This window comes from Microchirus variegatus (genome assembly GCF_963457635.1).
Source record: "Microchirus variegatus genome assembly, chromosome: 4".
Taxonomy (NCBI): Eukaryota; Metazoa; Chordata; class Actinopteri; order Pleuronectiformes; family Soleidae; genus Microchirus; species Microchirus variegatus.
In genome coordinates this window covers 5,099,488-5,113,754 of record NC_139805.1, presented here as the reverse complement: position 1 = coordinate 5,113,754, position 14,267 = coordinate 5,099,488, and the positions used below count along the sequence as shown (strand labels likewise).

General features: G+C 38.4%; 1 protein-coding gene across 1 annotated transcript; it reads right to left on the bottom strand.

Moving 5' to 3' along the window:
- Positions 1–3,463: 3,463 nt before the first annotated feature.
- henmt1 (HEN methyltransferase 1) lies at positions 3,464–11,086 on the bottom strand (the record flags this gene model as incomplete). The annotated part of the gene is made up of 9 exons (XM_083887743.1): positions 3,464–3,573; positions 5,878–6,035; positions 6,770–6,812; positions 6,888–7,095; positions 7,493–7,679; positions 7,837–8,019; positions 8,311–8,445; positions 10,683–10,798; positions 11,003–11,086. The coding sequence occupies 9 exons, from the start codon at positions 11,084–11,086 to the stop codon at positions 3,464–3,466; spliced, it is 1,224 nt and encodes a 407-aa protein (XP_083743869.1).
- Positions 11,087–14,267: the final 3,181 nt, after the last annotated feature.

Below are 14,267 nucleotides of genomic sequence, written 5' to 3'. Positions count from 1 at the left end.
GACCTGTGCTGCTTACACCCAAAAAAAAGGAGACAGGACTGTGTTCATTCCAGGCATGGGACAATATGAAAAATTCATGTCAGTTATCCTAACCAAAATTATTGCAATTTACATTATTGTGATGACAACAAATATGCTTTTTTTTAACCCTAAAACACACAGAAATAATTGTAAGGTTTTTTCTTTGCATTGCAGGTTTTTTTTAAAGTGAAAAATTATCTTAATCTTAAATAAGACTGTTTTAAATGATGAGGTCCTCAAGCCCACCCACCCCTCGTTGCACTAAAAACTAATCACTAGAACCGTTTGTTTGCCAGGTTTACATCATTTTCAAGTCATAAATGTGAGATATTAGCCGTTTTCCATATTTATGATTATCCTGAATCTGATTATGGAAATAATTTTCTTACTGTGAGAGTTTTTTTTTTTTATTGCAATGAGGAAATATAAAATATTTCTCAGTCCCAAGTTCATTCCATTCTCCACTCCTTTAGCTTATGACCTGATCAGCAACGTGTGACTACGTGAAGTCAACAACAACAACAGCGCCCCCATGTGCTCACATCAGCAACGTGACACAGTAGCTAAATATGTGAAGGGAAATTAAACACCGACAGATTGTTCAAGACATTTCATGTCCATGTTTAAAAAAATTTAGTCAACTGCGTTGCCCCAACTTATTATAAAAGTTGATAAATGACCAACCTTTAAATTATAATGGAGGACAGAAGGCGATCTACGTTCATGGGTTTGATACATTCCTTTTTGTCACCTTTTTTGTATTACTTCCTACAAATAGGACATTGTATTTAATATTGGCCTGTAGGGTTACCTGTAATCTACAGTTGTTGGTGTCTTGAAGGTGAGAATATTTTACTACAAATATGAGGTGTAAGATTTGAGCCATTGGCTGTGTGAATGTTGTGAATGTGTGTGGTCACGTGTCTGTGATGAGACTTTACTTGTACCAGTTATCCTGTTGTCTTGAATGAGTGGAGGGAGCCATTTGACTCCGCAAAAGCAAAATGCAGTGAAACTCACTTGAGATTAAAATATGTTTGCCCTATAATAAAAAAAAAAAAATACTGAAAAATAACTTTTAACTTTGACTACAAACCAGATAGTCAAACTGCAGTCTGTAATCGTTTCTGAAACATTCTTAGTGTCCTGATTAGTTATCAATAAATAACGTTTTCTGGGGGGAAAAAAAGGAGAAAGAAACGTGATGAATAGCTTAAATTTAGAACTATGGTTCACTTATAGTGTTTCCCAACAGGTGATTCAGACATATAGTGCTTTTCCACAATACAGATGTACCACAACTTTTCCATTAGCGATAGTACCTGGCGCTTTTTTTTAAGTACCTGCTCTGGCCGGCCACTGATTGGTCAGAGTGTAATCACTGGAAGGGTCATGAGTGTGATGTCTGACGCAGGAATACATGCGTTAATCTCCAACATTTAGCAAGGAAAATCTCAACATTTAACAGAGGAGTCGAGCGTATTTAGCGACAGCACTGCCGAAAGCGGACGATCTCGAGCCTCATCACAACCCCTTCCGCTGTATTTTAGCTCAGCGTCTGTCTCAGACGGAGTCTGTGTTCCGGTCATACAGGAAGTACTCAATGAATCATTTTATTAATTCAATTAGTGTAGTAGTGTGGTGCCGAGCCGCTATAACTGTATAGTGGAAAAGTTCTAATAATGAGTCAGCACTCTCTCTTCCACTCTGCTATTTTTGCAACCTTATCCTGACTTGTTTTTTTTTACTTATAATTTTATTATTTTTCTGTACCCAAACAACTGCTTATTTTGTCTCTGTAGCCTAGAATGTGCAATTAGGAGAGGAGCTCATTTGATAAATATGCTATGAAAAGCATCTACAGTCATGCTGTAATTCTCTGTGTTGCAGGTGTGCATCTGTTCAACACCTATGCTTTGCATAATATCTCTGAGTTCACTAAGCTCTGGTATTGCACCTGGTACCTGATATAAACTTTACTATAAACTATAGACAGTACAATGAAGGACGCGTCACAAAGTTACCCACTGCCACAAAGAAAATACTTAACAGCTCCAATAAAATATAATATAAATAATGCAGTAGTCCTGAAGCTGCATACATGGAACTCTTAGCAACATATCAACTGTTGGCTCGAGCAATCTCATCAGTTAGTGCTTTAGAATAACTTAATGCAGCAACATCAAATTTGCTAAATACTACTTTCAAGGAGATTAAGTGCACAGTCGGTTCAACATCAAACTAGTCAAAGTCCTCATCATGCTGATGTTAATCCAGAACTGTGTCAAGGACTATGCATAAACTAATGTCAGTATAAGATGCATAACTAGTGAACCGAGTGTGCAATGTTTGCACACGTCATTTATCACAGTATCACAGCATCATGCTATATCAATGTCAGCACAAGCGTCATCAGTGTACGGTATTTTAACTATACGTCAGTGTTCAGTTTTCACGTTGTTGTGTTCTGCATGATTTACTTGTCATTTTGTCAGCAATGCAGAGGTTAACACATTCTTTTTTGTTTATTTTTTTGTTTATTTGATATGGTGCCACATGTTAAACTTCACCCTTCTACACAGAAGACAGTGTTTTGTTTGCCTCTTTCGCATGAAGGCGGTCATTTTCTGCTCAATACTTGCTGTTGGAAGATGATATCTGCACATTATGTCAGTGTACAATTGTAAATCAGTGTTCTCATTGTATGTTTTTTTTATGTTCAGCGTGGTTTTAATGTCTCTGTGCTGAAAGTTGTCTTTCATTGCTGATATTGTGCCATATTTTTTCTAAACATTTTATTTGGGGGGTAAAACACCCCCCTTAAATAGCTAAATGAGTGTTCCGTGTAAAAAAAAAAATATATATAGTTACCAATTATAAACTTGTTTTTTTGTCCCTTTTTTGTCTTTTGGGATCAAAATGACTTGTGTGAAACAGGTATATTCGTCTTGGTACCTAACATGTTACAAACATGGTTGCTTCTTCTCTTCTGTGAAGCTGTTGTCTGTATAAAACTGTAAAATGTATTCTTCGCCTGTAGAGTGATGGTCTGCACTGTTCTGACACTGTCCAGTGTTTCCTGTTAGAGATTTGTATTTTTTTGACCCACGTTTGCTTCCTTAACAAGTGTACTGGATGCTTCAAATGTGTACCATGCACTGAATAAAACTGTCCAAAAGCCTCATGGTGTATACATCTCCTCCCAACCTGTGTACAAGTGACTGCGTTATTCTGATTGATGATTTCTGATTCATTTTTACGTTTGGATTGTGCAAGTGACTTTCACTCTGCACTCATATGTTCGAGGCCAAAGGATTTAGTGTTTTCAAGCCATTTTTAATACTCAAAACATCAAGTTTCAGACTGTCCAACAGGGACTTTTCTACGCTTGAATCTGATGAACTGACCTACTTGTCCCAGAAAACAAGCTGCATCCTCCTGATCAAATATTTGCCCCCCAGTCTTCCTCTTGCTCAGCAGTGAGGCAGTGCTGCCTGGCCTCTGCATATCCGCTGTCCTGCAGATCATCCTGCTCCTCCTTTTCCCCGAGGTCTAAAATTACAAATGAAAGAGGACCAGTGTCACAAATGCAAACGTATTTAATCGTCACATTCATGAGCAGGATAACGCACTGTTGAGTTCAACTGAGAATGTGTTGTTTTTACGATGCGGTGCAATGAGCTGTGTTGTATAGAGAGAAAGGGTTTCTTTAGGAACCACTTCACCATTACGGAAACCAATGTGCAGCTGTCAAGTGCACTTGTGCGCTCATGAAACATAGTTTAAAGATAGTTTGCAGTCTTATTGACTGTCGTTACCTTCACCTGACGATCAGACAATTTTGTGCCACCACACTAGTAGGACTAGAGTCTTTTTATACTAGAAACATCACTAATGAAGAGGTTATCTATCTATAAAGCAAGTTAGATACAGGCATATATCGAGTCAGATCGACCTAAGATTTTGGATATGGGTTGAGCAGGTCCCGATGGTGTGCACCCCCCCCCCCCGGCTACTTTTAAAACTATGTATCTGCAAACACTGTGTTAAAAAAATATGTGTTTGTTGTACAGACATTGTGTACGAGCTCATAACTTTAAGGACTGATGAGTATTTTATTGTGACAAAACATAGTTTGGACACGGTTCTACAGGTTGTAAATAGCCTACTGCTCTCTTCATACTACTACGTACTACATCATCATGCACACATACTTTTTTTTTTTCTTAAAATAACTATTTCTGTGTCTCTTCATATTTCAATGTACATCCATGTCTTACCCGATATACACTTTGTATATTAGCACTACACAAGAGTACACCTCTTTGTACATCCAACCTTCACTCACAGCCTCATTTGGCCATAACTGAAAAATCTTCCTCAGCTCCCACTCTAGGAATACATACTTCCTACGGGCACTGCACTAGTACTGTATAGACCACTGAAGCAGCAGCAACTGCATAATAAGTCATATTTCACCCAACAGATCCATTCCCTTCTTCTATACTCTAGTTGAATATTTCACACATCTAAAAAGGTGATATGTAAAATTAGGGTTCCCACAACTTGGCTCACATCAAATTCAAGGACTTTCCAGGACCAAATCCCTCAAATTAAAAGGCCTGAATGGGAAAACGGGAGGCTAAACTTGTAAGAACCGCTTCGTCCATGGCGTCCACTTTTATAGATTTGCGACATGCTTTGCATCTGGACAAGTGGTTGTCCTTGGGATCTTGGTCAAAATCAGTCTTTGTCATTTTCTTTGGTGAGTCAGAAATCTTGGAATTTGCATTTCCCAGGCATCACGTCATTTGCTCTTTCTTGCTTAACATTACTCGCTCATTGTTCTGCATGGAATCTCACGTCAATCGAGGACAGAGAGAGACTGTCTACAACACTGCTAGTAATTATGACTCCACGTTTGTTCTGCGTAGGCCGAGTCTACAAACATCAAGCAATGCAGGACATGAAAGAGTAGGTGGCACCGTAACAAACAAGGTCGCTAAAAAATAACTTAACTTCTTTCTTGCACAAAATACAAGCACTTTCCATAACTCTGGTCAACACCAAATCTATTGTTTAAGTTTTTTAGCTCATTTCGGATAATTTGATGTGCTGAATCCAAAAATCACACTGGCTTTACTCAATCAGGTCAACTTTCTGAACAAAGCTACATATTTGTTTTTTTTAACATTTTTGTTTACATGTATTTTCACATCATATGATGCATAATTCTTTTATATTTCTTGCAATAAACACATTCTGAAGATTTTGCATGTGCCAACTTATGACTAATTGTTGTTTTTTTTAGATAAGATAAGATAAGATAGTCCTTTATTCATCCCGCAGTGGGGAAATTTCCCAATTTTTCTAGTCATGGCTTTGACTAGAAGATCTTGCAAAAATAAGCCTTAAGTATTTTTCTGCTAAATCTGCGGTGAATACACCGTTGTTCCCAACAGGAATCTAGTCACAAGTTTCATAAACCATGCTTACCATGCTTATTTTGGTATTAAATGTGGTATGTCACAAAAATGTAATAAATTTAAGTCAGAAGATCGGAATTTTCAAAAATCTATTTAGCATAAAGACCTGACCTGATTGAGAAAAATGGATGTCTAAATGTCTAAAAATTTTATTTTTGGATTCAGCGGTGCAAAATGGTCCTAATTCAGTTGAAAAGACATAGACAACTTACAATTTATCTTTTTTTTGGTAACCCAGTGTAATCTGTCTATTTAGGACGATCAAAAACCTTTTTTCAAATCCGCAAAATTTTCAAGGACCATTGGGAAACCCTGATGTGAAATACACATTAAATAAAGTTTCAGTGAACAGATCAAAAGGCAACAGTACCTTGTTCATCATACTGTAAGAGCACAGCATTGCCGTCTTGGCTCAGTTTGACATCAGGATCATCTGTTAGTAGACGTCGGAGATTATCGAGACTTCCACTCAGGGCACTGACTTTGGGACAGTGAGTCCACAACACTTCCAGAGGTACAGACTCACACCTACTGACACAGACAAAAGACAACATGACTGTGGAGGTTATCATGAGGACCAATTACACATCTAAATGCACTCAATGGGACAATCCCATATATGAACAAAAAAAAAAGGTGATACAATTCATCTCTACTGTGAGGAAGGATAATGATTTGGTCCAATACAAAACAATACAGATGTCGACCACTTGATGTGGCGCTATTAAATATGAGACGGATGGAATTCTTTTTATTCCTTGAAAATAAAACAAAACACTTCACCTGTGTCAGCATCAAGACTCATCAGCTTGTATTGTGGGCTATAGTAAAAAAAAAACCTTGGCAAATGTCAGGGAGGTCCAAATATAAAACAATGCATACAATCAAGTAACTGGACACGTCTCAGTCTCTGGCAGTAAATCTAAGAGAAACCTTTCCAGTATCCTACGACACTTTTATCCAATCAGGAGCCAGAACTCCACAAGGAGGCGGTCCCTATCTGCTCATGAGTTGCAGCTACTTGTCACCAAATACATTAATAATGATGCAGGTGCAGGCCGGAGGAGAATGTGAATAGCAGCAAGGGACAGGAAAGTTCAAAGGTGATATTGCCGACAGCAAAAATACAAATATTTGGGAGGTATTCAAGTGGAGAAGAAGATTTGGTATCACACAAATCCTGTTTATGATCTTACTACAACCAATTGCCTTCTGGTGTACCATGGAAATACAAATAACTGATCTTTCTTAAGGAAACTCACCTCTGTAATTTGGAGTAATCACTTTCCATCTCTGCTCCACACACTGAAGATATGAGAGTTCATTTGTTTAAAGAAAGAGACAACACATGATTAATTGTTTCTGGCTATAATTATTCACCGGTCTGCTCCTCCTCCTCCTCCACCTGCACACATCGCTCTGAGAGACACTGCTCTTCTCCTCCCTCAACCCCACACAATGGATCATCACAAGTCTTCTCCACCTCCCATCTACTCTTCAGATGTTCTGTCCAACGCAAGACCTCGCACACCAGGACCCTTCGCAGTATGTTGTTATCATGCAGGCTGGGATAGTTTATACTGTAGAGCTGAAACAGAAACACAGCAGATCAGATCCAAACAGCTGAACTTGTACCTGAAGCCATATAATTGTACACATGTTTTCACTTACAACTCTCTCAAACTATTGTCACCAATGCTGGCAAAAGACCAAGACAGGTGAAAAAAAGGTTTGACCACGAGATGAGAGAGCAAATTGTCTTATTTGGAATAAATCTGCCTCTAGTGAAAAGTCCGTAGCCGACTTTATTCGGCCTATTTACACCACTGTATTTTAACGGTGGTGATAATGGTTTTCTCAGGTGGTACTTTGTATTAAAAGTTTAAGGACCATTGCTGCAGGTTATCAGAACCACATTTGCTGCAGTTCATACAAGCCTCCAGCAGAGGCCAGTATAGCTACAAATTTAAATGCAGTACACTCACCAGTGTGTATGCGAATACATCCGCTGCATTGTCACGGTGCGACATGTTGCATCCATCTTTTCCCTGAAGCCGGTGAAACACCCCAATCTGAGAGCAAAATCCAACACTCTCCTGCTGCCCTGGTGGTGCCGCACCAACACCAGTGAACTCCACCTCGTAACCAAACTTCAAACACACCCTCTGAGCCCTGAGGATGAATGTCAATTTAAAGATCAGTTTGAAATCATTATTATTAAGGACACGGACAGTTCATCCATCAATGTTCCCGGTCACTATTCAATCAAACTAATTAAAAATCAATCATGCCCAAAAACAAGTTCTTTTCAAAAAACATCGTATTGTACCATGTCTGGAATTCGGCTCTGGTCCACTCAAACTTGTGGTCACTGTGCCTGAAACCTGACAGCCCAGGGAGAAAAGGGTTGAACTCGGAGTTTGGGGTGCTGATGATAACGTCCCCTGGGTTCATGTAACCAAACACCACCTCAGAGAAACACTCCACATCATCCAGAGTGAGGTGTTCTATGCTGGGGAGAGTAGGGACAAATTGTGGCAATAATGAGACACAGACGAGCAGGGAGATAAAATGGACACAAAGAGAAAGAAAGGAGGTGTTGTGTTTCTAATAAAGTTATCAATGTTGCGTTTAGGGCTGAAACGAAGAATTTCTGTTTTTCCAGCTTCTTAAAAGTAAATATTTTCAGGTTTCTTTGTTCCATACAACAACAACTTACTAAACATAGTGGTATAAAGCCTAGTTTCACCAGAGATGAATGAAAAAAAGTGATAATATGAAAAAAACAAAAACTGTCACTTACAGTTCTATACTGGTTACCAGATCAAATCCTCTGAGGCGTGCATCTTTTTGAGTGACTGAGCCCTGGTACAACTCAACGCACAGCTGTTCATAACTGGGCTGCAGGTAGTCAGTTGCCATAGGAGCTAATGTATGCCTAACAGAAGACACAAGCAGAGACGACACACAATCAGTGCACACAGAAGGACTAGTAATTACACGCACGGTGCTAAGAGTCACAGGAGATGAGCTTTATCAGGGTCTCTGCAGGTTTCAACAAGTCAAATTTAAAGGGGAAATAAGTAGTTTATAGTGCCATCTAGAGGAGAGGCTGAAATTTACAACAAAGACCTGCTGCTCTGCTCACCCCCTCCCTTCCCTGAGCGCTACAGTATCCGCAGCTGGTCAAATGTCGTCCTCGTTGTTTTTCTCCGTGTCAGCAGATGAGGTTCGTGAGGTGAGGGAGAGGGCGAGCTACCGCGGCCGTAGAAGACGAATCGGAGAGAGAGGAGGCGGGACTTCCGCTACAAGTAAAGAGACGCTTGTTTTGTTCTCTCGCGTTTGTCCTTACAGGCTCCGGTAGAAACATGGCGTCTCGCTGCTAACAGTGGCTATGCAACCGCGGCCCGTGATCATGTTATTTTACATGACTTTTTGAAACACTACGAAAATGAAACAAAAACTATTATACAGCGACTAGACAATGCAGGAGCACATAATATGTATAAAAAAGTGGATTTTGGGTCATATAAACCCATAAATACTACACATTGTACCTTTAAGACTTTTTTAAAGACCATATTGAATACAATTTAAGACCCATTTCAAATCCATACTGGCAAAAAAGTACAAAAGACATGAAAAAATTGGAGCCACAAATCGTTACGCTAAGATACGATAAGCTGAAACACACCGCGGCGCGCGCACAGCACACTAGCTAGTGGTGCTCGATAAATTCTCACCGGGCAGCACAGGTGACCTTCTTTAGTTCCGTATTGTAGTTATATATTTCAAAGCCAGACTGAAGTTTATGCATGTTTTAAATAAAAGTCACATTAATAGATTTTTAAGACCTTTCAAAACTGTATTTAAGGCCTTTTATGAGATTTTAGGAGAATTTAAGACATTTTAAGGCCTTAAATTCAAATTATTGGACTTAAGACTTTTTAAGACCCCACGGATACCCTGTTTATGAGGGTAGCTGACTTTGTACTTCCCAGTTACATTAAATAGTTTCAGAGTATTTCAAATACGCTCATACTGTAGACCTCAGATCACTCACGACTCGTCTCTTACTCCCTGCGCTCATGGCACCACAGCGCCCACTTGTGGCAGCAACTGATAAGAGCACATAAAAACGTAAAAAGAATACACAGGCTTACTTGATCAATCGTCAACTATTTTGAAAAATCGATTAATCGGTTTAAGTGTCGTTATTAATAATGACAACATTTTTAATCTGATTTTCCAGCTTCTTAAATGTGAACATTTTGTGGTTTCTTTGCTCCACATGAAGAAATCATTAAAACTGAACAATGTTGGATTGTGGACCAAACAAGACATTTAAGAACATCATCATTTTCATGTTTGGGGGAAAATACAGACAACAACTGTCAACATTTTCTTGACCAAGCAAATACACAGATACACAGATACACAGATTGATGGACTGTGGAAAAAACCTTTAATTGCAGCTCTATGGAAGTAAATCTGTGCCATCTGAGTTTGAATTAGAATTTCTAACACTGAATTTTTTTGCATCGAAATTAGACTTTGAATTTAAAAACCATCAAATTTCAAGCACAGTTTTTTTTTTTGCCATTGATTTTTTTTCAACGTTGAAATAAATTCAGTGTCAAAAAATTCGAAGTCTCAAAAAATTTGATGTCTCAAAAAATTCAGTTGCAAAAAATTAGAAGTCTCAAAAAATTCAGTTGCAAAAAATTCAGTTGCAAAAATTCAGTTGCAAAAAATTCACTTGCAAAAATTCAGTCGCAAAAAAATCACTTGCAAAAACGTCGGTTAATATCCGGGTCACCAGAGAGAAGCAATCGATCCCTGTCTCAATTCATCCAACGCCAATCAACGTAAGCTCCATTGGCCATACATGAATTACAATTTAATACTAACTTTTTTGCAACTGAATCTTTTGAGACATTGAATTTTTTGAGACATCAATTTTTTTGCAACTGAATTTTTTGAGACATTGAATTTTTTTTACACTGAATTTATTTCAACGTTGAAAAAAAATCAATGGCAAAAAAAAACAGTGCTTGAAATTTGATGGTTTTTAAAATTCAAAGTCTAATTTCAATGCAAAAAAAATCAGTGTTAGAAATTCGAATTCAAACTCAGATGGCACGGATTTACTTCCATACAGCTCCATATACTCACATCTTTCTCTTGACTTTGGTCCCGTTGATGTCCACACCGACCAGTAGGCCAATTTCACGGTGAAACCACCTGAGCTTTTCCAGAAGGGTACACTCACCACAGCCCAGGTCCACAACCTGAGGAGGACAAGAGCACAGGGACTCAAAAAGAGAGAAGTGTTAACGTAAACCACAGTACTGGTACTTAAAAAACAACAACAACAACAAAAAACGACTTTTGCTAGCTAGAAGTTAGCTCTGTGAAGCTAAATGACTCGGTACAACTTTGACTTTGCGGGTAAATGGTGGCGTTTGTTTTTTGGAAAAACAAGTCGGCTATACCTTCTGGGGTTTGTTCCTTTGGACAAAGTCGATGACAAACTGGTGTCTCTGTCGATGAAGAGCCGGACTGAACAGCGGCGCCATGTTCACTAACTTTACATTCAGCAAACCAACTTCCACACCTGTCTGTCTGTCCGCCCGCCGGCCGGGAGGGGGCGCTGTTAATCTGTGCCCACCGAGGCTCGTAAACTAACCTACGACAGCGACACAAACTAAAATGTCCTGTGTGTGTAACATTCAGCAGTTTTTGACTAAAACTCTTAAACTCTTGGGTAAATATCATATCCATTGTGCAAAATGGAGGAACTCTAAACCTTCCTTTTCTTGTTTCATTAATGAGTTCATTCTTTTCATCCCTTAAAAAGACAAACAAGTATGCAAGAAAAATTAAGTTAAATTTAATTTATCTTTTGCTGCTCTGTTTTTTTTTACGTCGAACGTGCATGCCTGAGAAATTGTACATTATTTATTTGCCTTGACTACCCACATGTAGTTTTTACAAGTACATAATCCTATTAATAGCGTTAGGAAACACATTATTTTTAGGCACGAGTCTTGCTTCATTGATGATGCCATTTTGCAATGTAGTGTCACTGATTTTTTTCCCACTCATTTTACATAATAAAATATAATGAAATACAAGATAAAGAGGTGTGTTTCATATCTTCCCCCACAAAAATATACATATATTTGTACATACATACATATATTAATATACAATTGGAGGACCAATGTGTCTCAAAAATGTTCTATCCCAATTTCCATAACCGAGAATCCCCCGATGTGTTTACAAATGAACACATCAGGGCTTCAAAAAAATAATTCAAATGTGAATAACAAAGGGAGATATCATATTGTATATATATTTATATACTTTAACCAAAAGTCAAAGTCATTGTATCCATCACAGCTAGACTTGTAGAGGACGTCATCTCTCGACCAAGAGGCTTCTTCAGTTATGAAAGGTACTGCATCTCTGTGACATGTGGAGTGAAGTGTGAATTTTGTTTTCCTGTCAGAGACTCACCTGCGACATCTCCAAGGCAGAACACTGTTGGGAAGATATTTAAAGTGATCTCATCTAAGTGGTCACTGCATTAAAAAGAAACACAATGGCAATAAAGACAGTAATCATGTAATCAATCACAAAAATAAACACACTTAACAAACAGTCACAGAACCACAGTGAACCCTTCAAAAAAGGTACAAATCTGACTAAAACCAAGCAGAAATGACATGAATTAAGTAGAAGTACATATGCAACCACCGGTAGAAGTCAACGCAGAGAAAGGCTGTATATACCACTTTAGAGAGGGAGAGATGTGACACCAACAGAGGGAAACAAAACAATTGAAAACAAGAGTTTTTGTTCATGTTCTCTGTCGTCCAGCTCATGCATCTGCAAGACTGTAGATTTAGGCAACTGGACTTGCCTGGCAAACAGTTCACCTCATACAAGATTCTTCTCCAATTCTGACTGGTGGAAAACTAACTCCATATATTTAAAGAAAAGTATAACCTCATCATCAAATAGTTACGTCATTGTTTATACGTGTAAAAGGGAAGACGAAACAAAAACAAAGTGGGTTAAACCTTGGGTTAGGGCTTGATAAAGCACTCAGAGATCACAGACCTCCACACTGTTAAAATCCTCAAGTGACCAGTATCACCACCCAATCAAAACCCTGATCAGGTTTTCCTAAAGCCATAATAACCTACATCACCAGAAATGTTCATCCAAATCTGTCCTTTACTTTTTTGATGTATATGCTGCTCATAAACAGTGAAAAACATAACCTCCTCATGGAGGTAATGACTTAATTAATCAAGCAGCAACACATTTGAGCCAAGATATAATTTTTCAAGAAGAATAGCTATCATTAGAGCTTCTTAGCTGCTTTTCATTGTCTTCATTTACAGCATTTTACTTTTACTTGTATATTTTAGACCCAGCTATTAATAATGAAGAACACACAAACACACGCATGCACACACACACACACACACACACACACACACATAAAAAATGTAATACATTTTGAACACTGGTGTTTAAACAGGGGGATGTTTAATGTTTCACATGTTTATTTGTATTCCTTTATTTCTGGGATTGTTTAAAAAAAAAAAGACCTGCCAGTTTAATAACATCGTAAGTATTGCTTGATAAATTATACGTCTCAGTTGAACAATCAGAGAATCTAATAACCTAACTGAAAAATAAAAGCATTTATGATAAATATAATTTCAGCAACACTTGGTTAGACAGCTATGAAGCCTCATGTTGCTTTGACACCAGCCAACTGAGAATGTATGCGACCTATTGCTAACACAGATTCATAAGCATTCAAATCAAAAGGTTCTCCTCAGGTTTGATCATAATTTATTAGTGACATGTAAGACATAGACCCCACACAAAAGAATTCTGCTGTAGCTTTGCAATTGTAATTACTTTATTTTTATAGTTTCCCCATTAAAGTTTTTAGCGACTGATTAGGTAACAACTCTTTTCTTGGCACTAAAGAGTGGAGAAGACAGACATATAACCAGTCTGATGTCACTGCTGAGTCCAGGGTATATATTTAAACTGATGTGTGCTCTTTCATTTGGAGCCACCTGTGGTTTTGCACACTGGACTGGAGTAGCTGCTTTGGTTTAAAGCATTTTTGGCTGCGACCCTGAAGCAGTAGGTGGTCCAGCTCTTCAGATCAGTCTCTAAGGAATATTCAACATTCAAGCTTTTCATGTTCACTGACTCATTATCCTGCTGCGCAACGTACGGCACAAGTGTGACGAGTGTGTACTCAGTTGCATCGTCCACCGGCGTCCACTTCACGAGCATAGACCCTTCACCGAGCGACTCTATCTCTACCTTTGGAGCTTCGAGGTCTGAGATAGAAATGGAAAGAGAGAGCGAGATTGGTAATAAACTTAATTACAAATGATGAACATGATTGTTTTCAATTATTTGTAGGTGGTGTAACAGTGTATAATAGTCACCTTGCCCTAGATTGGCTTGGATAAGACTGCTCCGAAAATCCCTTCTTCTGCGACTTCCTACTGGACCTACACGTGGATTTCAAAGTGGCAAAGAGGACACAAAAACTTCAACAAAAATACTTTGCATATCAATGATGATTTCTATCTGTATTTCCTTCTCAGAATAATATGGATCATGTTAGTGGAATATTTTGTGTACAAACTGGAACCTGGCTGCAGTGTCACTCTGGCTTCTCCTTGAAGGTTTCAAAGTGTACTGAAATATGAC